Source organism: Eublepharis macularius, chromosome 4, assembly GCF_028583425.1.
Source record: "Eublepharis macularius isolate TG4126 chromosome 4, MPM_Emac_v1.0, whole genome shotgun sequence".
Lineage (NCBI taxonomy): Eukaryota > Metazoa > Chordata > Lepidosauria > Squamata > Eublepharidae > Eublepharis > Eublepharis macularius.
This window is the reverse complement of record NC_072793.1, coordinates 151,678,750-151,705,215: the sequence shown is the minus strand read 5'-3', so window position 1 is coordinate 151,705,215 and position 26,466 is coordinate 151,678,750. Positions and strand designations below refer to the sequence as shown.

Here is a 26,466-nt window from a genome sequence, read left to right as displayed (position 1 = left end):
TTCCCCCTGCTGTTACTGTTCATGTGGGGGCTATTTCAGGCAAATAATTTCCTGCACCAAAATGAGGTGGAAAGCACCAGATACAGGTTGTAGCACCTTAAAAAACAAGCATACAAGTAGTCCTCTCTTAGAAAGGGGTGCGGCAAGGTTGCTAAGTGACAATGATGGGGAAACAGTGCCCAGGTGAAGGACTTGGTTTCCTACAACGTACCAACTCGAACACAGTTGAGGGTGCCTTATACTAAATCAGGCCATTGGTCCGTCAAGGACACGACTGTCTACTCAAAACTGGACAACGTGGAACTAGGGCAGAGATAGTCATGTATGCTGCTCCTAATGCCGATATAATTATTGTTAGAAAGAAAAAGGTCCCAGGTCTTTTTCCAGCTGCCTGCTCAAGATCAAAGAGTTGCAGCTTCATCTGCACAGAAAGAAGTTTCCTTCCCCAGCCATGTCAAAGGAATTGGGGGAGGAAAGCAAATTGACATCAAGGTCAACAAGGGGTCATTTTTTGCAAAAGGACAGAGAATAGGAACAACCACAACAGCAGAAAATTACATATCCCTCTAGTTGGGCCAGACCCTGATCTGGATAGCCCAGATGAGCCTGATCTTGACAGATCTCAGAAGCTAAGCAGGGTTTGCCGTGGTTAGTAACTGGATGGGAGACCTCCAACAAAGACCAAGGTTGTAGAAGTACGTAACAGCAAAGCACCTCTGTTAGTCTCTTGCCATGAAAACACTATTAGGGGTTGCCATAAGTTAGCTATGACTTGAGGGCAGGCTCCACCCCAACTAGTGGGCCAGACTCTCTTTGTGTACCATACCCAGGCTTTAATTCTGACTGCCGGCGCACCACGGAATATCGGACAGCGATAGTGCAAGCCTTCATCAGAGTGTTTACAACTTCATCACGAATAATGGCCACACGGACCACAACCATAGTCAAGTAGTTAATCTTTTCAGATCCTCGTTTGATGTACTGGCCATCGGACAGAACCTGGAGTTTGTGGGGAGATGTGGGGGGGGGGGTTGAATAGGAAAGTGATGAAAGACAACAACGTGAAGGAGGAAACTACATTGAAAAACACGAAAAGGAGGGGAAACAGATGTGCATTGAAAGGTAACAAAGTCCTCTGTTGAACCTACAAAATCTAATGATAACCTGGATGATTGCAATGAATTACTCTAAGGAAGAAAACAAGATAAAGGCAACATCTGAAAAGATAGGCAATGTCTGTCTTCTTCATCCATACATAAGCATACATCTGGGCAGAATGTCTTCAACCTGGTATCTTTGAGGTTTACAATCCAGCCAATCAGACCTTCTAAGCAACGGCCGTGCCTGGTTCTGAATGCATAACATTTTCATGATTCATAAATGCAGTACCATCTATACGTGACTCTACAACACATTCTCTTGGGACATGCACAGGCATCACTTGTGGGAGTGATACTACAAGCGGAAAATAAAAGGTGACTCAGCTCTAGGGGTGGGAGAGTGCACAACATACGGCATCAAAAGAATTAAAACAGGCACATAAACATGTTTTGATCTGTTATTTGCATATAATATTGCTATCTAAATATGCTAAAGCTGACATACTGCATTCTTTCAGAAACTAGATTTGTAGAGTTTTGCAAGGAAGGGTAAGGGCAGCAGCAGTGTGTGGGTAAGGCAGATGATTGGGGAATGTTGCGCAAGGTAGCCAGTGTGCCAAGACACTAGTCTGTAACCATCTGAAGCTTTTGCAAGATGCTGCCTACAGGACTTCAAATGTCGCTTTGCAACCGTGAGGACTAGACTTTTGCTACTTTAAGGAAGATTGCAGGATTCTTCACAAGTTATCAAAATTCTTGGCCAGATGACAGATTCCATGTGAAATTCTGCCCCAAATGTGAACATTGCCTGCCAGAGGCCTTTGTTTCCCCTGCCCAAGGGCACCTGAGAGAACCGGGCCAGCATGTTTTCCTTTGGAATCCGAACATTCTTCAACAAGAGGTAGCCGTTGTCAATATGCTCAAAGTTCATTTTGGGACCGATGTCCCCTACGGTTACTCCTGAGGAACAGACAAAACGCACAGATTATACAAATCCAAGTGTTACACCCAATGCAGTTCCACAGGATATTAAGACCTTGTAACGGCCGGACATATTGCTATCCAACATGTAGTAAGAGTTCCCTGTTAGGGTCTGAATTCCCTGATCAGTTCAGCTGGGGACCATGTCATGGATAGAAGAGGAGTTTAAGCTCTGCTGTTTTTCCTGACATGAAATGGCCCCTGAGAGCCCCTATTTACCCCACTGGGGAAACTCATGTATAGCCCTCAGTACACCTTACATTTCCCCTGTGGGGAAAAGAGCAGCTCCCTGGGCCATTTCAGGTTGAGAAAATGGTGCGGTGGGTGGGATTTAAGTCCCCTCTCCTTGGGCCTCATGGTTTGGATCCAAATCAGGCCTGTGCTGCTGAGAAATTCAGTTCCCAGCACGGAACTCCCAGTCTATAAATTCCTCGTGGCTGCCACAAGGATTTTTGATCATTATGTGAATTATTTTTAAGAGCATCAGATCCAAAGTTGTTAAAATAAAAGCTGTGGAGCTTGCAGAGCAGTTTTAGCTACAGTTAGGTGATCACTTTAGACTGCTGTTTCCAAGAGACATGCTTTACTGAACATGAAGGAAGCCAATTTGGAGGAAAAGGGGCCCTTTTTGATGTTTTAGGCCAGATTCCTGGTCCTAGAAGAGCTTTACAAGGTTTAGCTGCATTTTCCAAGGGTGGTTTCTAGCCAAATGTTATGGCACTACTATTTGACAATAGTGCAGTGTGCATTCTGCACTCACGCTGCACCAACACAGAAACTGGCGTTGGAGACAGAGTGCAGCATTCTGGTGGCTGAGCACCACAATCCTAAGAAGAGTCACTCCAACCTAAGCTCATTGATTTTAATGGGTTTAGACTGGAGTAACTCTTCTTAGGATTGCACTGAAAGGATGAAAGGGATGGTTTTAGGACACTGTAGAGTCAGTCACCTGGAGCTGGCGAGTGATCTCGGAGGCTGCGGATCTGCACCATGAAGGGATGCATCCCATAACACTTTCCTTTGAGGTAAAGCTGTGCAAAAACCACTGCATGAGTCGCTGATCTCCCCACTGCAACGCAGAGGCAAGGGGGCAGGAAAGAAGACATACTTTGCTTAAAAAGAGAGTCAGCATTTTCACACCTCAGTACCCTAGTCAAGAGCTTTGCAGTTGAAGCAGTCATGCAAGCTGGTAATTAGAAAGAGGAGACCAAGGGATTTATAACGGGCTTAGAGAGCTAACCTGACTAAAAGAATGATGCTGAACGGCTACCGTTATCCCCGTGTTTCTTGACAGAGGCCAAGAAACAACTAAATGTCCTGATAAAATTCCGGAACTAGGAAACCCACACCCAGCAAAAGGGATATTTATGACTCAGCCCAAGTGGCACCAAAGTTTCTAATTTGCTTTGTTTCATGGGAGGAGGGAGAAGATTAATCTCCCAGAACATTCAGCTTCAACAGGCACAGAAAATGGGGCAAGGGTGGGTCTGTGGCTCAGTGGTACGGCATCTGCTCTGCCTGTAGAAGGTCCCAGGTTCAATCTCTGCCTTCTCCGTTTCAAAGGATCCAGGTGGTGCATGATGTGAAAGACCTCAATCTGAAACCCTGGTGAGCTGCTATCAGTCAGAATAGGCATGGCTGACTGTAACAGACCAAGGATCTGATTCAGAATACGGCAGTTTCGTGTGTGCACGCGTGTGTTCATGGGTGCATGGGAGGACCCTGGAACTGTGCTAAAAGGAACTTGGAAACAGCCCCTATCCAAAATGCAACAGAATTTGTTTTAAATGTTTTAATATGGAATGCTTTAAATGTTCTTAATGTTGTTATCTGCCCTGAGCCTGCTTGCGGGGAGGGCAGAATACAAATATGATATAAATAAAATAAATAAATAAGAAAATCCAAACAGAGCAACCCACAGATGTTGGCCATCACTGCTCCATAAGAATTCTGACCTACTCTTTTGATAAAGCTCCACTTTGATATTTACAATGTGACTAGCACCAGACCCCATTGTGTGAAACAATACAATAGGCTCTAGCTGCTGCCCTGCCCCACCTTATGCCCTGACGGGCTGTTGCACTAGGCCTTCCTGCTGCCACTCAAAAAATGGACTCTAGAAAATGGGTACTGTGGTCCATAACATGCCAATTTTGGCTCTAAATAGGCTTGATTCGACAGGAGAACTCCAGGGCCCATCGCGCTGTCCTGGACTGCTCGGGGCCTGCTGTGGAGCTGCCGCCACACTGGGTCCTGCTGTTGCCACTGCTGTGGGACCATGCCCCCCCCCAGTGTGACCTCGCTGCCTCCATGGCCCCTCCTAGGCCTGGTGCAGGTGGCAGGGATGCCCGGTGCAACCCTCCTAAGGCCCCGCAGTGGCTGCAACGGCTGGGCTGCACCAACAACTCACCTTTTATCCTGGTGCAGGCACACCCACAGGACCCTCAGTGTGCCTATGCCAGGATAAAAAGTGAGTCGTCTCCAGTACGGTTCAGCTTTTATGTAGCAGGATACTTCTGAAGCACTGGAGAAACAAGCAAACCAAGAAAACCATACTAACAATGGGAACATTGAATACATTTGAAACTTACAGTCTCCTGGCCACCACTTCATGGCAGAGATCTTTGGGGTGTTGAGGATGAACTCCTGAGTGGTGACATCAAAAGTGGCCATGGTCTCCAAACCCCGAAGGTATGTTCCTTAACAGTAACAAAAATCAGACTCAACTTCTCGGAGTGTTCCAGGACCAGCAGCTGATTCAGCAGCCATTAGCAGGGTCTACAGTCCCTCCTGGTTGAATGTCCACCAGTACAGGACCCAACTTCTTTTGAGCTACACCCTAAGAGGCATCTCAGTTCAAAGTAGCTTTATGCTGCGTTCTCTGATGTTGAACAACGACCAGGGTTGGAGCCACTGAAAAATCACTCAGTGTGCATCTAATCCCATCTACCCTGGACCTCATTCATCAGCTTGATTTTTACAGAGGTTTTCCTGAATGTGTGTGCAAAAATGGTCAAACATGAGTGACCGTTTCCTAGTAGTAAGTTTCTGACTGCATCTTTTCAGGGATTACAGTCGCCAAGAGTAATGCATCTCACAAAACACCCAAAAAACACTTTTGAGCTTCTGCAGCATAAAGAAACCACTGAGCTCTCCCCGAGTGGACCATATTTCAGTGCATAAATCTGAATAAGATGAACAAAGCAAAACCGGTGTATGACTGAGATCAGCAAAAATCTAAGAATAGTGTGTTGGGTTCAAGCTTCAGACCAAGAAAAAAATGTCTTGCCCAAAGCGAGAATGAAGGCAGATGTAACATTTTAACTTCAATCCTTTACCCACAGCATGATCCTAGCTTTGCAACTTTCCTTACACAGATATGTATCAGGTAATGGCCGAAGCAGCCATTAGTGTTACTCCTTCATGTTTCAGGTGTGCTGTCTACCTTTGAAAAAATAATGAAAGCAGCATAATATATAGAGAGCAGGGTTCATCTTCACCTTACAAAAGAATGCGCACACAATTTAGAAACACATTCTTTCTTGCCAGCAGAAACTCATCCAACCCAAGTTTTTATCCCACCTTTTAACTGGTTATTTTTGGTATCTTTTGTGGACTTTATGGCCTTGTTTTAGGGTGGCCTTAAGCAACTTTTACATTGTCATCTGCTGATAAGCTGTTGTTTTGATAGCTGCTAGACTGAGGTGAGGAAGTTGTGCTACATGAGATGAAATCTTTCTGGGAGTCTCTCTATAGGAGACAAATTACACGAGGACTCTCAAGTAAAGGGACATGCAATATTAGCCAGGAAGCCAAGTTTTAAAAGACAGATTGCAAGGCTCTGTCAGTTTCATTTCTCTAGAACTGGCAGGGCAAAGATCGCTCCTCAGAGGGTTTGCTTATTTCTTCTCCTCCTCCCTGAAGGGGAGGTGAAACTGACAAAGCCTTCAGGGAGGCAAAGAGGAAACAAACCCTCTGAGGAGTGATCTTTGCCCTGCAGGCTCTAGAGAGATGAAACTGACAGAGCCTTCAGATCTGTCTTTTAAAACTTGGCTTCCCAGCTAACACTGCATCTCCTTTCACTTGAGTGTCCTTGCGAAATTCATCTCATATAAAGAGACAATCTAATGTCTTTCAGCTGAATCTACCTGGGCTTTATCCACATCCCAGATTCTGCAGTACTTTTGCACTCTAACAATTATTCACCTCCAGGGACTGTCCTGCCCACACAGGAACATTCAATAGTGAATGAGTGACACAGCACAGTTATTGTACAACATGTGGGCATCCAGCCATCAGTTTTACAGTGAAGATTAAATAGAGGAGAAGAGAACCATGTCCGCCTCCCTGATCTCCCTGGACGAAGGTCAGGGTAGAAAATGCCCAGCATGAACCATCATCTACGTTCTAAAGCTATTGCTTAAGGCATGCAATTAATCTTCACAACCACCCTCAAAAGTAGTTCAGTAAAGCTGGATTTCAGAGTACTGATTCACATTTGTTTTATTTTCTCAGCAGGTCAATGCACTTATATCAGGGCTCGAAAAACTGCTATGCTAAGCAGGCCATAGAACTGGGAGATGCTTCCTTGCTAGAATGACTACATTTTGGTGTCAGATTTGAGACAATCCTGCTCCTTTCAGCCTGGCCTGTATCAGTTTCATTCTCTTGGGGTAAGAGAGGAGCTGTACGCATACTTCTTGAGTGTGCATGAGGCGGACATATTTAGATGGATCTTCAGGCAACAGCTCTGGGAAGCTGCAAGTGGTTCATACACTTACCATGTCCCAATTCAGTCTGGGCATATGTCCCTGCTATGTGATACTTTTTTGCCAAGGGGATCCACTTGGAGATTTGCTCATCTGTGCCCAGCCCCAGAATGCTCTTTATAAAGACTTTGTGCACACCAAACGCCAAATCATCACCAAGTGCCCTGCCAAAAGGACACAAAGATTACATTTCAGACATTGGCCCCAAATGTACAGTCTATACAGCAATCGTAAAGGTGCCCAGAGCAGTTTACATTTCTGCCTTTTCAATGGGATCTCAGCAACGTATTTCAGTTTAGCAATGGGAACAGCTTGCCAATAGTGCCTGTTCGACAAGCATTCCTATATGCTGCCTTGGTTTGCAAACATTTGTAACATTGTTACAAGAGAGGCAGCACGACTTTGGTGTGCCATGCCATAAGAAGAGTAGCCATGCTCGACCAATGGTCCATCCAGTCCAGCACCCTATTTCCTGCACTGGCTTGTGAGATGCCACAGGGAAGCCCACATCTAGACAAATCCAATTCATGATCTAACATACATCGCATGTGGCTTTGGTGGTAAGAACCAACAATGAGAGGGGCAGACAATGTGCAGAATAGCATCAAATTATGCATTAAGTTTATCTAGACAATACTAAAATGGGGGGGGCAGTGGTGGCAGCGGAATAGCAGCAGCCAGATAAGACTTTTTATGGTTTTAAGGGGCATCCCTAATCAGGAAAAAAAGAACTTTGCATTGCTTTTGCACTTTGACCAATGGCTTAATCTGCAGAAAACAATTTTTCTGTGTGTACCTGAAAACATAACATATGAAGGAGAGCCTCATAAGGGGACCTTATAATCAGAACATTTTTTCTCATTGGCATACCTGTCAGTACCTGCCTCTGACTGGGAAGTCAAGTCAGGTTATCTCCTTATCACAAAATTTATAATTCATTTAATTTCAACAGCAGCAGTTTCTCTCCTTCTGTAATACTTCCCAAACCTGCCTAGCAGAAATTGGCCTGACTGCATTTCTGGATACACCATTTTCACTCTGCTGCTATTCTCGGACCAAACCGTGGCAGTTCCAGGTGTTGGGTTTTTTTTAAGTTTACACATTAAATTATCAGGCTCGCGGGGGCCTGAATCTGATCAAGTTTACAGTGGGAAGGGTTAAGGCCTTTGTCTCAGTGCTGTTTTCCCATTCTAAAATAGCTCCAGGGAGCTTCAGGTTACAGGTGCTCAACTGGCCCATAATTGCCTTCAAACACCTATTCTGAACATCCATTCATCCTTGACATTTAGTTGAAAAATGGGAGTTTAGTATCATTAGCGCACCAATTACGCTTCAAAATTTTCCAGCTATCTTATCCAGTGGTTAAGTACCGGGGTGGGGGGGAGGTCAAAGTGGGATTCCCACCTTTCTTCTATCTATTAAATTTTGATCTCCCCCTTCCTCCCCTCATCTATTTTATATTCACAACAGCCGTGTGAGGAAGATTAGGCTGAGAGAGGGTGTCAGACGCAGGTTCATGGCCGCCACAACTGGAGCTGACAATTCTGAACAATCTTCAAGAGGAAGATCCACACAGAGATCATGACTTCTACTTGAGCAGAACACAGACAGCAGTGACCAACTCATGGTTTTCAAGGAATGGGCCTCTCTGGAAAACCAGCCCAAGTTGTCTAAAGGCCTTTGTACCATAGGAGAGATGCAGACCTCCGTCTGAAGGCCACCTTCTAACCACCTCCCCCAACCTGCAAACCCTGCTCTTTAAGGGGGAGCAAACCTCATCCAAAATGGGCAGCCTTCTCATTCCTTGCTCTACACTTCATTTCACTAGGTGTGGCTTCTGGTAAAAATGGTGTCTTCTATGCGCTAAAAAAGGAAGAAGGTATGGATCCAACAACCTTCTTATATAGCATCCCACATCATAGGAAGGGAGCACCTCTTCCTCTCAGGGAATTCCAACTTCATCTCATCTAGTCCAGATGAAAACAGAAGCTTTAAGATGGACAACATCATTTAACAGCATGTGGTGTTTTTTAAAGGTTCCCCACCCTCCTTTGGCGTGGGAGTGTTCTTTCACATCACCTAAAGCAATATTTCTGTTCGAGTCCATCTTCAACCCATCCCATTTCTTCGATTTTCTTGGACAGGTAAAAAGATCGCCTGACAGCACCTTCGTATCTCTCATTTTGGCTCTGGAAGTACTGGTTTTCTCTGTTAAATTCGGGGTCATTCTGGAGCACTGCATCTAAAAATATGAAAAAAATAAGGCCATGATGAAAGCATCTCCAGCGGGCAAGCAGACTTATATTTGCCCAGACATCCACTAGTGGCTCTACTGTAGGAAGTGCCTCTGCTTCAATTTGGTTCACAGGGTTTTTGACGTAAAATGTTCCTCTGAATATTTTGATCTACTGCAGCACCTTCTTCCCACCAGCCATTGTTTTAAAAAATGAAGGAAGTTTAAGAAACATTTTATGCAGTAGAAAGCCATTTGCACACAAATAAACCCCCCTGCACGTGGCATATATGAAAGTGTTCACTGGATTGTGAACACTAAGCCTGTTTAGCATAGAGCCCTCCCCAATCACTGCTGCACCTATTTGTGTTCTCTCATTAGTGGATTGTTTATTTATTTAGATATTTGCAACCTGGTTTTCTCTGCAATGGAGACCCAAAGCAGCTGACATCATTTTCCCTTCCTCCAGTTTATTTTAACAGCCATCTCCTGAAGAAAGTCAGGATGAGAGAGTGTGACTGGCCAAAGGTCACCCAGCAAGCTTCCAGCAGTGCGAGGAATCGAACCTGGGTTGTCCAGATCCTAGTCTATCACTCTAGCCATTATAACATGCTTATTTTAGATTCTGTACGAATAAATGATTTATTGAAATACTGAAGCATTCCTCCTCTTGAGTTATTCAGTGGCTTACTTTTGTACTGCTATCCCATTTTTGGTCACAAAGATGAAAAAATTCAGTGATGTTCAATGGGGGATTACACAATTCTTTTCCTGCGCTCACCCATAATGTTTTGCAAAACTCCACTAACATCATGTAGAAAGGAAAGCACAAGATGGACACAGCCCCGTCCTTCCAGGTCTCAGCTGAAACTCTGCATGGAGAGCAATTCTTGCTCATCAGGTATACACCACAGGTCATGTTGATCAGACGCGTGTTGAGAGTTCTGTGCTTGGAACTTACTTCCCAGGTGTGTGCAAATCCAATGTGGATGTACTGATGGCTGCAAATAAGTTTTCCCAACAGGGCAAATAGTGGCTCCCCCATGGCCATTTCAAGTTGGGAAAGCAGTGGAGGGGGTGGTATGGCTTAAGCTTTCTCTCCCCATGTACCATGCTCCTGATCTGAATCGGGCCCACATGCCCCTAGGAATTAAGGCCTGAACATAGAACAAGTGGGCAAGCAGGGGAACTGAGGTCTTTGTAACATGTGGAATAGGCTTCAAAAGGGAGGAATTTGCTTCATCCTTTGCCATTCCTCTGTCTCTGGTGCCTCTATATCCAACTTGCCAAGTAGAGTTCTATATAATTTAGGAAGTATTTGTCAATTTAAGACAGAAGACAGATGGGAATTCTAAAGTGTGACAGAAGTACTTGAACACACTTCTGCTATGATGTGTATCACTAGTTTACAGGGCCGTAAATGTATGTTCCAAGACTTTCTCTCAAATTTGTGAGGTGGTATTCAGGCTATGCCTTAGTTTGTGACAAGGAAGAGGAGGGTCTGTGGCTCAGTGGTACAGCATCTGCTTGGCAAGCAAAAGGCCCCAGGTTCAATCCCTGGCATCTCCAGCTAAAAAGATCAGGTAGCAGGTGAGGAGAAAGACCTCAGATTAAGACCCTGGAGAGCTGCTACCTATCTGAGGAGACAATATTGGCCTTGATGGACCAATTATCTGTTTCAGTATAAGGCAGCTTCATGCATTAATATGTCACAGATGAGCCAGGAATCCTTCACCAAATGTGAAGATGGAAGACTGCTTAGTTTGGAACAAACTACCATCTGCTGTGTTGTATAAGGTGAATAAAATGAGAAAAATTCTCTTGTCTAAAAATCAAGATTCCAAGCTAGCAAATCAAACTGTGGCTTAGTGTTTGGGGTTTGATCCAGTGTGCTTTTTCCATGGATGGAGGGAAACCGATTTTTGCCCATCTCCCTCTCCCGCTGCAGACTTCTAACTCCCTCCTTATGAGTGTCCCATCCAGAGAATGAGAAAGTCATGCTTTGCAGACATAAATCCGTTCCACCAGTGGGAATTTCTGGTTGATCCATGCCCTGGCTTGATGCTACTCATGTTTACGGAAAGGATTACAGTCCAGATAAGAGGCACTCTGTTTTTCACCCCAGGATAACTAAGTTGGAGCAAGAGTCATTGAACTCAGTGGATTCACTTTTGCACAAAAGGGGAAATAGGGACAACATAAGGAGAGATTTTTACTAGAGATCAGAATATAAGGTCTGTCCCTGGTAAATAAAAACAGCCATATACGCAACCTGTGGTTATGTTATGTGGTTATGCTCTAACATCTAAGTTAACTAGGAGGCTCCAATTGGTGCAAAATGCTGCAGCTCAACTGTTATCAGGAGCAAGCAGGAGCATGAACATCACTCCCATCCTACAGTTGCTCCATTGGCTACTCATCAGTTACCGTGCTCAGTTCAAGGTACTGGTTATTACATACAAAGTTCTTCATGGCTTTGGTCCGGCATACCTACGGGACCGCCTCCCTCCCTATGTTCCTCCACGGCAGATTTGCTCATCTGAACAGGGTCTCCTGCAGGTGCCAGGCTGCACACAGGTGAAGTCAGCAGCAGCCCGTACACGGGCTTTCTCTGTGGTGGCCCCTATCCTGTGGAATGACCTGCCTGAGGAAGTCAGAAGAGCCCCCACTCTCCTGGCTTTTTGTAAACGATACAAAACCAAAATATTCAAAAAGGCTTTTTATTCAAATGGACCAGGTTCTGAGACCAACATGTCCAAACATGAGAAATTCTCTTAAGCATATGCTTTTGTCATGTTTAGTTTTTCACTTCTTTGGGGAGGAAGTTATTAGTCATATTAATTTTGTCTTAGAAGACTCATTTTTGAGGATGTTAATGCACTGTTAAACTACTTGCCTGTCTCTTGGAATCTAACCAACGGTCAATGGAAATGGACCCTCTGTGCCCTTACAGTTGCTAAAAGATTTATACTTCAATACTGGAAAGACAAAAAGCCCACCTCCTATAAATCACTGGATTGAAGACCTTATAAAATTATCAACATTTGAATGTATCACATATAGAAGGCAATTGCACATGGACTTATATTTAAATATTTGGAAATCTTTTATAGAGAGCTATGTACAGATTTGTCAATAGTTTTTTTGTAGCTAGCACCGTTTTCTCCCTTCTTTTCTTTTTCTATCCTGTTTGCTTTTTTTTAAGGGGGGGGGTGAGTAATAAATAAAAATGTAAAAAAATTAAAAACTACTACTGAGCCGCAGCCCCTCAGCAAACTGTGTGGAATACAATAACAGCTTTTGGCTGTTGCCTTTCTTTGCTTGCTGCTGCCAATAAAAATAATTATTCAGCTTGAAAAATATTTCATGGTACATCACTGCAAAGGAGGAGAGGTTAACTGGCAAGTGAGATTCCATCAAGCAGACGCTAAATTCCTTCGGATTTGCGTACTTACCTACTGCCCGCCGGATCTGGGTGTTTTCAGCACCTCCATCCAGGATGTTGGTAAGCCTCTCTACACTGAAGGAGGCAGTTTTCCTTTCAATGTCAAGATCAGGGTTCACGTCTTGTCCACTGGAATTCCACAAATGCTTGTTGACATTCCGCAAGGCCATTTTAAACAGTCAAGGAACACTGAGAACAGCGACAGAATCAATAAGGCTACTGTATTGTTTTGAGTGTCTTCTGATGTCTCACAAGAAAGAAAAAAAATCACTCTAAAATATAGAAGGGGACTGGAGAAAAGAAGGACTGGAAGGAATTGTGAAGACAGCATGATTACGTTATCAAAGAACTGATGGAGTTTCTTGAGATATAAGCAAGTAAATAATGAGGAAGATTTAGATATAACTGCACAGGAAATAAAGGTAGATAAAATGCAGGGGTATTGGCTAACTAGACAAAGCTTATACAAGATGGAAAACTGTAAAGAACAGCAGACTCTAGATTGGAAACCCACCAACCAGTTGCAGCCCACCAGCCACATGCTGTGCTCTAACAGATGCTTGGTAATTGCTTGGTTTTTAAAGTCTGAAGGAGACAGTAAGACCAAGAGGTTTAATTTTTTTGAAAAGCCAGTATATTGTAGTGTTAAGCGTGTCAATTAGGGATCTGGAAGACTCAGGTTTGAATCCCCCCTCTGCCATGGAAGTTTGCAGGGCGATCTTGGGCTAGTCACACCCTCTCAGCCTAACCTACCTTAACAGGGTAGTTGTGAGGATAAAATGGAGAGAACTATGCAAGCCCCCTTTGGGTCCCCAACAGGGAGAAAGGCAGGGTGTAAATGAAGCAAATAATATCTTGTGGATCAAGGGACCCTTAGTAACAAAGAAGGCATAGGAAGGGGGGGCTGCAGTGAGAGAGGAAATTCCCATTGCCACTTCTGCCAAAGCAAATGCTTCCCCCCGCCCCTGACTTCCACTTGATACTTCTGCGAGTCTGATGTTTATCCAGTTATTATGATTTCCCCTTATTTGACTGCATATCCACCACTTTGTTCCACACCTAACTATGACATTCTATTGCAAAACTCAGACCTTTGTACTGCAGAATTACCACGTTACAGGCTCTTGTGCAACATATTATATACTGCGTTAACAAACATCCAGGAAAATTTTTGGAGAAGCCAATGTAATCTTTCATGTACCAAATGCAGAATGTGCTCTTCCTTTCATACACACTGAATGTGCATTTTCAAGTTGATTTTTTTGTAAATGAAGGTATTTCTTTAAAATCTATCTTATGTGCAAACCACTTACAATGCTGGAGATGTCTTTAGATTCTCAGGTGTCTAACTGAGCTGTGAAAAGCAGCCTGGTATTGAGGGGGGTGGATATGTTTTCCCCTGATCAGAAATTCCTTGGGTGGGGTGGGGACAAATGCACAACAGGGATACCTTTCTTTTCTACCTACTGGAGTTTAAAAGCAGACTGGGAGTGGGATTTCTGATCTGGGAAATGGCACAGGGGAAAATTACCCCCTGTTCTCAGGGCTGTCACCCTGATCCATATACCTAACTACTTTTGCTGCTCAGTTACATGTCTAGGGATCTAAACTATGAGGTTTTGCCCGAAGACTGAGATTTTAGGGAATGGTGTTACTGCTTGCTTCCACGAAGTGAGGATTCTCCATTCTGCATTCATGGCCACTGCAGAGGCATTCAGGTTGGCAGCAGCGCATCCATGTGGGCATTTTATGTGCACTTTCCTCTATCAGCCACCATTTGCTTTGTAGTTTTTCCCTCCTGTAACCCCAAAGGGCTTAAAAAACCTCAAAAGTAATGGCTATAACTCTATAGTGCTACAGCTGGGGGGAAAGGTAGCTATGAGGGGAAGGACAATGACACCAAACATGCTCGAGACCTTCAAAAACATTCACTTCCCTGTCCAGACACCATACTAACATACCTGGACTGCATTCTTTCAGAAAAGTTTGTAATGAATCAAATCTTTTGACAAAGAGTCCTGAGGACACCAAAAACATGAACGATTAGAGGGTGATGTCATATGGATCCTTCCCCAAACAGCGCTCCAATTTTTAAGCAAAGACCAAGCCAAACCTCTCTGTGAATACTGATGGCTTCCATATAAATAAGAGTAAGAACTAGGCATAGCATTTCAGCCTAGAAAGTGTCCCATTGATCTCTGAGGGGCTTTCTTCTGTATAAACATACATAGGGGGGTTAGGCAAAAGAAAAGAAATCCAGGTTCAGAATGAATGTTTTAAAAAGTACAGAGATGACAAGAAACGCACAGGAAACAGGTTTCAACAGCACGCCAGGTGTAGACCTTTCATATCCCAAACCCCAAAACACAGGTAGCATGCTACGAGATCATAACCTTGAGACATCTTATACGTTTAACCCCTAGCCTTTACAACCTAAGCAAACAGGCCTAGGGCTCACTTCTTCAACTGTATTGGAAGAAATAGCGTTTATAGCCTTTGAATTCTTTAATCGGAAGTTCCACTGAACTTGCCAAAGTTCAGTGGAACTTACTCCCACCCAGAGTTGCCAACTACCTGGAGAAAAATGAATGGGATATTATTTATCAGGCGATTTGTTTACCTCCACACCATGAAAAGCCTCAACTGCCTTTATCCAGATATTATGCTTCTGTTAAAGGGATAGGGCTCTTTTTCTCCAGGCCTGTTGGCTACCCTGCCCCCTCGGAAGCGCGCCGAGACTTGCAACCCTCGGCGCTCAAACTAGGATTTCTCCGCGGGGTTGTTCTGCAGAAAGTCGCACCTCATGCTCGCCTTCTGACTGATGCCCCGACGCTACTCTTGGGGAGCAAACCCCAGGCTAGGAGAGCCTCCGTTATTCAGTGGGACTCCCTCCCAGGAAAGCGCGCTTAGGGCTGCAGCCGGTCCCCTGGGGCGAGCCATTCATTCATAAAGGCAGCAGGACACAAACGCACCTACCTGCCGCCTCTCACAAGCGGCGACTCCGGAGAGCTTCTTCAGAGAGACTGAGCTGGCCCGACGCGCAACACGGGAGAATGCCCTTGAGGCGACCGGGGACCTTCGGCGTTGCGTACGCCCCTCTGGACTCCTATTTCCATTGGCCGCTTCCCTTTCACACGACGGTAGGCGGAAGGAAAGTAGGAAGCGGCGGTCTGCACGTGTGCGGGGCAGAAAGTCCAAGGGCGGGGACTCTTCGGGCCCGTCGGTTACGCTCCGGCAGGTAATTGGACGGGCTGTGTCTGGGCTGCAAAGCGAGGCGCGTTTTGGGTGGGATCTTTAATGCTGTGCTTTCGGTTTACAAGTTGTTGGGATGTTTTCTGGTTGCTTAAAAGGGCTGGATGAAACGGGAAGAACGAATCCCGTGTATTTACCTAGACCGTAAGAGCGTACTGGACTCCTGGTCAGTCAAACCGACAGAACGGCACAGGGTAAAGAGGGAGGCAGGGACTAGTTTCTCCTCTCTTTAGCCGTTAACAATAGATTTCTTTCCTCAGCTCTGCTTTATGTATGAACATAATAGGAATCAACACATGCAGGTCGTTTTAGTTTCACTCTTTCATACAAAGGCTTGATACAAATACGAACCCTTCAGAGAAAAGTATGAAAAGTGAGGCCCCTTTTATCATGTTTAGGGCCTATGTATCGCTGCCTATTGTTGAGAAGAGGGGCTCTAATTAAATATAGCTTTCAGATGATCTTGGAACTCTCCATTTCTTTTTATGCCAAAACAGCAATATTCAAATACATCCATGTGGAAGATCCCTCTAGTCAGGCGAGAACATGTTTACCAGCAGATAGCTCAGCTCCCTGTGGTAAAATCCGGGAGACTGTGACAGCAGATAAAATTCCCACCCAAACAAAGGGCATGATGACATCTACCTATGCCTTCAAGTTTTATGAAAAGTGGCTCCTTTTCTTATGAGTCTAGAGATAATCTTGATGAAAGTGTACTAAACTAAACATTATATATACCCTCTCAGGAATAATTTAGCTGCCTTTTCCAATTTCTTAATTGTTCTGAAAACTTTGATTTACAAAATTTACTCCATGGCATTCATTGCTACAGCTTCTTATGTGTGGATGTGTTTGGGTTTTTCTGCCTCAGTGTACATAACACTTTTGTTTGCAACGATTACAGGACAACTTGCAATGAAAATTTGATGCTACAGCATGGTGTAGTGGTTAGAGTTTGGGGGCTAGTATCTGGGAAATCCAGGTGCCAATCCCCACTCTGCCACTGAATATTGCTGGGTGACCTTTGGCTAGTCACATAGTCGCCTAAACCACCTCACAGGGTTGTTGTAAGACCATTGGAATGGAGACCAGTGCACACTGCCCTGAGCCCCTTGAGGAAAGAGTACTAAAATAAACAAAAGTATTTTTTAAAGTCCTAGAATAGAGAGTGAGGGATATGATAATGTAACAGTGGACATTCCAACTCAAGCCATGAAGATCTTGGGCCACTCAATCTGTCTAACCTACCTTACAGGATCTGAGTTATTATAAGGATAACATGGAAGGGAGAACCCTGAATTCTTTGGAGGAATGGTGGGATCCAAATATGCTAGATAGGGCAATGAGACAAAAGAACATACCTGTGTGGCTTTGCCTATGTCCAAATATTTCATTGAAATGGGGGAGGGGGGATCAGCAGCCATGTGTGTAGCCGCATGCCAAAGATCCATAGCCTGGGTGGGTGTTACACTGCCATTGCAGGAAATTAGGCTAGCTTTAAATGTGATGCTGGCAAGGCGGCAGATCACACCACTGGGACTTGACATTTGTACAGCATTTGGTCAAGCTGGGATACCACCTGTGCAAACTAGCAATATTGTGCTTAGCTAGCACACCAACATAACATCCATTCAGGCATGGTAACTAGGCATGCCTAGTTATCTGCTTTGCACAGCCAGCAGCCAGGTTTAAATGTGATATGTGAGTGGAAAATGCATGGAAAAAACCTTTTGTCTCTGACATTGTCACACTTAAATCAAACCTTAAGTGACCCAGTATACCATTCATAGGCCTCCCTATGCTGGACAAAGTTTGGACCGACCTTGTGAAATGGGGACATACTCTCCAGAGATTGGAATGTGGAGTCAGTTCTGGTTCAACAGTCCCCCCTCTTCAACTGAAGTCTGGTTCAGCTGGTGATTAAAAAACAATTTGTAACCATTTCAACCTCTCTGAACTGGTTTTGAACTAGTTTGGATAAATTTTATATAAATAAAATAATACCCTCTTACAGTTGCCGTGTAACACAAATACAATTAATATAGTGGCAAATATTTAACAAGAATTTCCCCAGTGTATTATACAAAGCTGTGGCACAGGTTACAAAAAACTATGTAGTGTTCTGATCACCCCATCAAAACAACCATGGAACCAGGTACAGAAAATGTTGAAAAGCTTGTGACGTCTTACCATGAAGAAACTTTTTAGTTGTGAAAAATAAGCTGTGGGATCATGAAAGCAGTTTAGAAAGTTAAGATTCAAATACAGTAGCACCTTAAAGATCAACAAGTTCTAAGCTTTCCAGAGTCAAAGCTCCTTTTGTGAGAGGAAAATTTAGAAAGTTATGAATGACAGAGGAAAACAGTAATAGGAATGGGGCAAGCAAGCTTTTCTCTTCAGAGGTTTTGTACTAGCAAGCTCTGGGGCACTGGGCCTTCCAGTTGCCAGCAACAGAACTGCCCATAGCAGTAGAATGTCTAGATTAGCTTACTGCAACACGCATAGTGTGGTTGCCCTTGAAGACTGTCTGGAAGCTACAGTAGGTACATAATACTGGCTGGAGTGGGCCATAAATATCATATCACTCTAGCCTTGTTCCATCTTGGCTGGCTCCCAATTAACTTCTAGGCCCACTTCAAGGTGCTGGAATTGACCTTCAAAGCCCTGTTTATGACTTGGGGCCAGCATACCTGAACGACTGCCTACCACTCCAGTCATCTTTGGAGGCCCTTCTCCAGGTGCGCATCATCCGAGACCAGATGGACAGCAACCCAGGAAACTGCCTTCTTGATGGGGTTTTTTCCAGCATGTTATACAAGCTGTGGCACAGGTTACAGAAAATGGTGTATGGTTCTGATCACCCCATCAAAACAACCATGGAACCATGTATAGAAAATGATCAAAGGCTTGTGACATCTTACCATGAAGAAACTTTTTAGTTTCAAAAAATAAGTGGGACCATGAGAGGAGTTTAGAAAGTTAAGATTTGCAACTCCCCCTTCAGGCAAGTTTGTTGGTCTCCCTCTAGCGTTGTGTTTGAATTTCCCCTTTAAATAAAGAGTCTTTGCTTTGGAAAACACCCACCTAGTCAGTTTCCTCTGGGAAGGGACCTGGTATACATTGTTGGAGGATCTCGCTTGTTACCCTCTCTTGCTGCTTTCTCCTTGCATGCTAATTCCCCCTACTTACAAGAAGGCCTGTTTGGGTAACAGATGTGCTTTGTTCTTCAAGAGTATACCACTCGTCCCCTCTTTCCACACATGATCCCTAATCCCTTTTAGAATTTGGGTGGAGTTAGAATTGTGAGAGACAGTGTGGTCTTGCTGAGACCGGGTCAAGACTTCTGCCTGGGGCAGGGTTGGATCCAGCCAGCTTTGCTCAATCCCTCCTTATTGCAGCCTCACTTCCACATGGCTTTTGTCCATGCATGTCCCATACACCCCCCTAAGTAGCTTCAGCAATATAACACAAACGTTGCACAGTAGATCTTTATTAGCAACTATTACAGCTGTTTTAATATATGAACGGCAGTCTCTGCTTCAAAATACCAATGCTTAAAATTCTTTACCTAAATACATTGTGCCTTGAGTATTTAAACCAGCCACCTATTGATGTCTAGTCAAAAAGAAACCACGCAGTATCAGCACCTTTAGTTGTACATAGCTGTATTTTATTTTTAAAGCTACAATGAGCTGCCTTGTAGCACTGGAGCAGCTGAGTGTGAGAAAAACAAAGGCCCTGGTTTGACTTGCCTTGGCTAAAAAAGTTATTTGATTGCCTCAGCCAAGCTGCAGTGGTGTCTGGCTCCACCAGCACCCATCCCAATACCAGATTATTACTATTACCAGAAGCAGCCCTTTTGAGATTTATGGTAATGACCCTTTGAGGTTGCTCACCTGAGAGTTTTATTTAGCCTATTATTCCAAGGAATTTAGGATACACTATGTAGTCAGTCTGGGAGAGGGACTGCCAAGAATTGGGTCTGGGACTTTTCTCATTGCACTGTACCACTGAACAATGTTACTCTCCCCCTTCGCTTTCTTATACCAGCTGGATAACAATTTATTTGCAAAACCATTACAAATCCAGACGAACCTGCATGACAATATGTAGTTTGGCAGGTTACTTTTAGTTCTTTTGTATGTCTGCTAGTTTGTGTGTGTGAATTTAACTACCAGCAGCAATTATATTGGAACAACCTGAGAGATTTTCAGAATCTAGCAGGATCAACAGGTTAAATCCCATCTACTCATCCATTAAAGGCTACGAGGTGGATTCCAGAAACCTACCATTTGTAAAGGTTTGCCTGTTTTTAAAAGGTTATCATGCGGCTTTTAAGTATCTTACTTTTTAGGCAATTGGGTACATGACTTATTTATATAGCAAAAATACAAATCATGTTTTACATAAGTGCAAGAAATCCTTAAACTTGTGCGATTTCTATGTAAGAAATCACTGTCATGTTGCAGGTGAGTAGCCATGTTGGCCTGCAGTAGAACAGCAAGATTCAAATCCAGTAGCACCTTAAACAAAACAAGGTTTCCAGCATATAAGCTTTCAAGAGTCAAGCTCTTTTCATTAGATAATGTCACGTTCAGAGTGCCATCTTTGTAGTATTTGCATAAGTGCTGGTGTTATGTTGAGGGCGGCAGCAAATGGAGCTTCCTTGGCTTCGTCCCCGTCTTTTATAGCTTTGACAGGGCATTCTGGAAAAGTGGCTTCAAGTACTTCTCGAAGGCCTTGTTGTCCTGTTGGGAGAAAAGGAGCCAGATGACACTTGGCCAAGAGATGGCGAAGAGATCTCTGAACTCAGAACAGAACACAGAAACTAGTTTGCTTAAGATCTTCCAAGACTGTATTTCCTTTTCAGATTCTGCTCAATATCAAACTGAACTTGTTGAAGACTGCCCTGATCCAGCTGGAGAGAGATCTTTCAGTGTAACCCTGCTTCTCTGAGTGCATTCCTTCAAGATTTTTCTCCAGATTGTGGAGCTAGATGTGGGTAAAAAAAACCCCAAACCCTGTAGCCACGGGAATTGTCTTCTTCTTCGGTTGACAAGCAACAACTGGCTCCTTACCTCCCAAGAACTTAATGCTCAAAGATGATAAACCATAGCCTTTATATGTACCCAGATGGATATGGGAGGAACTGTGACGGCAGCAGCCCAGCTGGCATCTAAACTGAGAGCCACCTTTATTGGTTCCCTCTCCTCAATTCATATCCACACCAAGTCCTGATGCTTCTGCAACCTGAGCTGCCTCTGCTGTAGCCAAAACCTTCACCCAAGCAAGGCTCCCTTGTTAGGACTATGGCAGCTTCCTTCTTGCCCTCCTTCCTTCTTTGGTCTCCCCCAAATAATCCCACTTGCCTGTCTTTAGAAACATGGTGTCTGCATTGTGACAGAGTTGTTGGACGAGCACGTACTCTGCAATACAGCATATAAATAAAAAACCTTACTCATTTCTGCACCAGTGCAACTCAAGTTCTGCAGCAAAAGGAGCAGAATTTAACAACGTGTATATATCATGCAACTATGCTTAGGATTGCCCTGTTAATGTGTGCAAATAGGTAGCTGTTTATGACATGAAGGTAAACAACATCACCATTCAGCCTCTGTTAAAGAGGCAGGACATTAACAGACCAGTATGAAATTCTAGCTTGGTGCCAATCAATAAATCCTGGTTTGATAGACTGCCTGTATTCAGATGTTACTGCTAACAGGCATTTGGTCAACCTACAATTTATGATGATGTTTTCGTGCAGCCTGGAGTAAAACAACTCAACATTCTGCATTAAGGAAAAGACATTACTTGGACAAAAGTACCTATGTTTTGCATAGTTCATTCTACTTCTAGGTGAGTAGCTGCGTTGACCTGCACTAAAAGAATACCCAGACCTGCTTTAATGTGAGATTAGCAATTAATTCCCAGTTAAAGGAAACACTGTGGAGAGGTTTGTTCCTTTGTAAGGATGTGCACAGTTCCCTATAGAGGGGAGATGCCATTCCCTTGCTTCAGTTTGCTTCTGTTGGACTAAGCTGCAACAGTGTTTGATTTGGGTGGAATGAGTGTGATTCTATGGTGTGATGTTGATCCACTTACTTTACTTTGGCTCCTGGGAGATTCCATTCCCTTGCTTCAATTTGGTTCTGTTCGGCTTTCTCTAGAATGAACTCAGTTTGCACAGTGGTACTCAGCTTTGACTTTTCCCCCCATAAGAAACAATGGAGTGGCTGGGGGCACCTTCTTTAGGGGCCCATAGAATTGACCTGAGGGTCCAATCTTCCTGAAACTCGGGGGGGGGGGTTCTTTATAGACAGTCTGAAGTAGGTTCCCTCCAAATTTGGTGGTTTGGTTGAAAACTTACACACACACGTCCAGCCCACCAGATAGCCCCAGAGTGAGTTTCCCATAGAAAAAAAAGGCTGAATTTTTAAGAAACAGCTGAACAGAATTAGAGAATCAATTCAGAATTCATGGAATTATGAATTTTCCCCCTCAGATTCAGGTAAAAAAATATTGAATTTAATAACATTTGGCAACCTGTAGATGTCGGAAATTGTGTTCTTACCTGGTTGTTGGTTGGAGACTTCTTCGCCCACTCAAAAAGCCGCTCATAGGCGCGACCATCATAACTTCCAATGGCTGAATTTAAATTTGCATCAGAGTAGTCAAAAGCATCCACTAGTGGAACAGCATCCGGCCTGCAGGAGCAAAGGAAGCATTTTACTCTGTAGGGCGCTGGAGATTCACCCTCCTAGAAGTATCCGAAATCCTGTTCAGTCACTTTTTGAGATGTTACCAACCATCTTTAAGGACTAGGAACTTGATTTAAGGAAAGAAAGAACCACATATTCTCAGGATACAGAATGTTGTGCCTGCACTTCAGTTCCAAGCTCATATGACATGGCTGTAAATTGCAGAATATGTCCACCCCTGAACATCTCTCAGCCAAGGAGTTGGACGTGACCAGCTTTTCTGCTGGTGAAAAAAGGAAGAGGAGTCCCATTTGACCAACAGAAAAAAAGTGATGTGATATGAGGGTGATGGGACCTGCCTGTACAAAAGCCGCATTGAACTGGGAAAGACTGAAAATCTAGCTGGATCCAGCCCAAGGGGTGGTATGGAAGAAAGCACATTGCCCATGGATTGATTGATTGATTGATTGATTGATGAGAGAGAAAAAATATACAAGGAAAGAAGGAAACTTGTTACAAACAGGTAGGAACAAAGCAGTTTATGGATTATATCAGCTAGACACTATGAGACCAGGGCTAATGGTTGTTGTGGGTTTTCCGGGCTGTATTGCCATGTGTTACCAGAACTGCTCTTTATTATAATGGGGAATTAGCTGTAGCAGTCTGTAACTATTAATATTAAGCGAGGATCATAACCTATGTTTACGGAGGTCCCGATCCCAGACACTCTAGTGAAAAAGAGGCAGACAAGGAGTAAGGTCCAAACACGTGTATTGAGTGTAGCGTAAGCCTAGCTTGCACAATCATACAAAGAACATACAAGGTCTAAGAAATACAGAGTAGGAAATACAGAGACGTTCGCATTAGCTGGTTCCCAACGATGATAGGGGGAATACTCACTTATCCTGAAGCGAAGCAGAGACACAACAGCGAGGTGGCCCAATGCCAGCACTGGGACCACAGACGGACAGCAAGGAAGTCTGGATAGGAATGGCCTGAGCCCCGAGTGGTCTGAGAGACCAGCTTAAATACCCCAAAACGTACCCTGGGGCTGGTGCTGTACTTGGTGGTTCTCACAGATTAAAACAAAGGGTCTAATGGGCTACTGAATGGCTTGGATGGGCCACTTTGGTAATCAGATTGTGATAAGTGACACCTCAGGAAGAGAGGACAAAAGAGGGAGGGGGAAATCCAAGTGGGCTGAAAGGATTTTCCAGCGGACAGGGCTTGTCCTGATGTCATCAGCTTTGGAATGCGGACGTTTCTTTGAGATGCATTCTCTAAGTGCTTGGGATGGTCGGCACTTAGTTCCTTCTCCGGGGCGGCTCCTAAGATATGCAGAGCGGGGCGAGGGGCTCTCGCTGCGGACGTGGTGTGCCCGCTTCGCCGAAATGGCTTCTCAAAGCAGTCTTCCTCTGGGTCTTCTGGGTGCCTGAGAACATGGATGCCGGCTGGGCATAGCTGGGGCTGGATAGCAGGCTGCCCGGTAGCGAGGGCAAGCTCGGGGACCGGCCCGCGGGAGGCTCCAGACGGGAACTGACCAGGGAGCGCCTAGCCAGGCTCGCTGGAGGTTTCCCCGGCAGGCGCCCGGCTGCTAGCAGCGGCTTGGGCCCATATGAGGCAGGCTTCCATGGAGGCAGCGGGAACAACACTTTAAAACACAGTCCAAAGCAGGGAACAGGCACGGTCCGTGGCAGATGGCAATGCAGGCACGGGGCACACTTGTAACAGAGTCCAAACACACACTGGGAAGTCCAGATACAGGTCAGGGCAGGGCTGCCCAGAAAGAGAGTCCTTTGTGCAGTTAACCAAACATGGAGTCAGTAAACTACACAGTCTATAGCGGCAGCAAGGTAATTGACACGCAGGCAGGAAACTGACACGTGTACCAGAACACACACGTGCAAAGCAATCTTTGGTGCAGCAGTAAAACAGTGATGCAGGAAACTTTAGCACAGTTCATGGCAGGCTTCAAAGCAGGGGAGGGGGCCTACTTGGCAAATTTTCCCCCCTCGGAGACCCCGGGACGTCAGGCGCGCGGGTCTCCGAACTTGACTTCAAAGGTGAGGTGGTCGGCAATGTCCAGTGGTCGAGCTTCGAGCGAAAGAGGAGTGGGAAGGGAAGGAGGGGGAGGCGTCACTCAAAAAATTTAGTTCGGAGAACCACCTAACCGAATAAGTGCAATTTAGATCAGCCAATGGGCTGCAGGTCTCTGGGTTCACACCAGGGGGTGTGCTAAGTGCAATCGTCAGAATAAATAGCAATAATTCATAAGTAATAGCAATTCATAGTAGTATAGGCAGCAATGAGCAATTCATGCATATAAATAGCAATAATTCATAATTGTGTACATTGATTAATTCATGATTGAAGGTAATTCATACGGAATTCATGATGGGTTAAAAGCACTAAAAACCAGGAGTAATTAATATACATGGATCAATTCATGGATAGTTAAAATCATAAGTAGATACATAGAATTAAAAGCAGGGACAATTAAAAGCAATTCATACAGGGTAAAGTGAAATGTGCAAGCATGGCATAATTCATTGAGGGTAGGCTAATTCATAAGTGGTTAAAATCATAAATACATATATGTGATTAAAAGCAATAGTTCATGAAGTCAAAAGCAGCAAGAATAAAAGCAAGTGCGTGGAAACAATTCATGAGGGGTAGGCGGCGGAAGGGCTCATGGGGGCAGAAAAATACACTCTGCAATTAAAAACCAAATCAATATGGCTGGATTAAAATCAAATTCATAGACTAGAACTGCCTCGGCGGAGGGAGTCGGGTCAAAAAGGCAATTCAAGGTTAAAATCAAATTCATAGGGATAAAGTTCATGGGCGCACTTGCAATAGATAGAGAGAGGGACTAGTTCGGGGCTAAATTCATGGGAGTAAAATTCATGAAAGCAATGGGAAGAAATTCATAAAACAATAGAGCAACAAAGATCACAGACGGCTCAGTCCGCAGTACAGCTGCTAGACTGGGTTGCATATTTACAGAAACAAGCAAACTTAGTTCATGTGCTCCAAAACACACTTCCACCCCCCCTTGCTGTCTGCGTCAATCCGCAGAGCAGGGTCGGCAGGCGGCGAGAAGGGCTTCAGGCACACAGTTCTAGTCCTCATGGCGGTGGCGTTGCTGGCGGTCGTTCGTAGGCGGGCCGTGGTTCGGGAGGCAGGGAAATATGTCCCCCCCTAGTCCACAAGAGGGCCTCGGAGCGGTGTCCAGCGGCAGAGCGTCCATGGGGCCGGTGCAGGATCCGTACACATAATAAAATACAAGCATAGTTCATACCAGCACAAGCAATAAAACAAACAAGGGTTAAAGGAGGGCGCCAAGAATAACCATTAGGGCAAGAGGAGGTCTGGATTGTAATGGTCCAGACGGTAGGACAGTTGGAGTTGCTGGAGCTGTCGGCGGCTCCAACAGCCCAAATAAAGCAGTGAGGCACACAACAAAACCTGGAAGGCCAAAATAACGATGATTGGGTGCAAAGCCAAGTTGTAAATTCCAGTGGCAGTGGGGCTCCAGCCAAAGAGGGTCTCCCACCACGAATGCTCACCGGTGGTCTTAATCCGCTGGACCAGATCCAAAATCTCCTTTCCGTTGTGGGACACAACCAAAGCAGTGGTGTCCCCGTCCCTCTGGATGCTCTGGAGGGTGCGGTGGAGCTGCGGGTGGGCCAGGAGCTCGTGGATTAGCTCCAGACCGATGCCAAGGGAAACTGGCTTCACATAACGATAGATGGAGGGTGCCACCAGGATCTCTTCTTGGGTCCAGACCGGTACCGTGTAGGTGAAGTCGCAGGCTGCCACCGAAGACAGGTTGCAGAAGCAGCGGTTGACTCCCGGGATCACGGGCTTAAGCTGGAACGAGTTCAGGATCACAAAGTCGCAGGCCGTTCGCACGCAGGCACATCCTTTCCCAAGGTAGACCACAGCGGAGCTGTTCTCCCGGACGACCTCAAAAGAGCACTCGTTG

At 44.8% G+C, this 26,466-nt stretch overlaps 2 protein-coding genes across 4 annotated transcripts in view; both read right to left on the bottom strand.

Moving 5' to 3' along the window:
* The window catches only part of LOC129326958 (peroxisomal acyl-coenzyme A oxidase 2-like), a 30,819-nt gene extending 15,130 nt beyond the window's left edge, over positions 1-15,689 (bottom strand). The window contains exons 1-9 of one of the 3 annotated variants that reach the window (XM_054975294.1): positions 15,505-15,689; positions 14,490-14,741; positions 12,539-12,717; positions 8,930-9,092; positions 6,863-7,014; positions 4,673-4,780; positions 3,031-3,150; positions 1,945-2,060; positions 827-999 (exon numbers count right to left, since the gene is read on the bottom strand). In XM_054975294.1, the coding sequence (XP_054831269.1) occupies positions 827-999; positions 1,945-2,060; positions 3,031-3,150; positions 4,673-4,780; positions 6,863-7,014; positions 8,930-9,092; positions 12,539-12,698 (992 nt within the window). In that variant the 5' untranslated portion in view covers positions 12,699-12,717; positions 14,490-14,741; positions 15,505-15,689. Of the gene's footprint in view, positions 1-826; positions 1,000-1,944; positions 2,061-3,030; positions 3,151-4,672; positions 4,781-6,862; positions 7,015-8,929; positions 9,093-12,538; positions 12,718-14,489; positions 14,742-15,500 lie in introns of all 3 variants that reach the window. The other 2 variants (XM_054975293.1, XM_054975292.1) reach the window with 2 other exon arrangements.
* A 3,578-nt stretch (positions 15,690-19,267) lies between these two features.
* Positions 19,268-26,466, bottom strand: part of LOC129329209 (peroxisomal acyl-coenzyme A oxidase 2-like) — a 45,404-nt gene continuing 38,205 nt past the window's right edge. Inside the window, exons 14-15 of the mRNA XM_054978667.1 lie at positions 22,352-22,484; positions 19,268-20,528 (exon numbers count right to left, since the gene is read on the bottom strand). Of these exons, the coding sequence (XP_054834642.1) occupies positions 20,466-20,528; positions 22,352-22,484 (196 nt within the window). The 3' untranslated portion in view covers positions 19,268-20,465. The remainder of the gene's footprint in view (positions 20,529-22,351; positions 22,485-26,466) is intronic.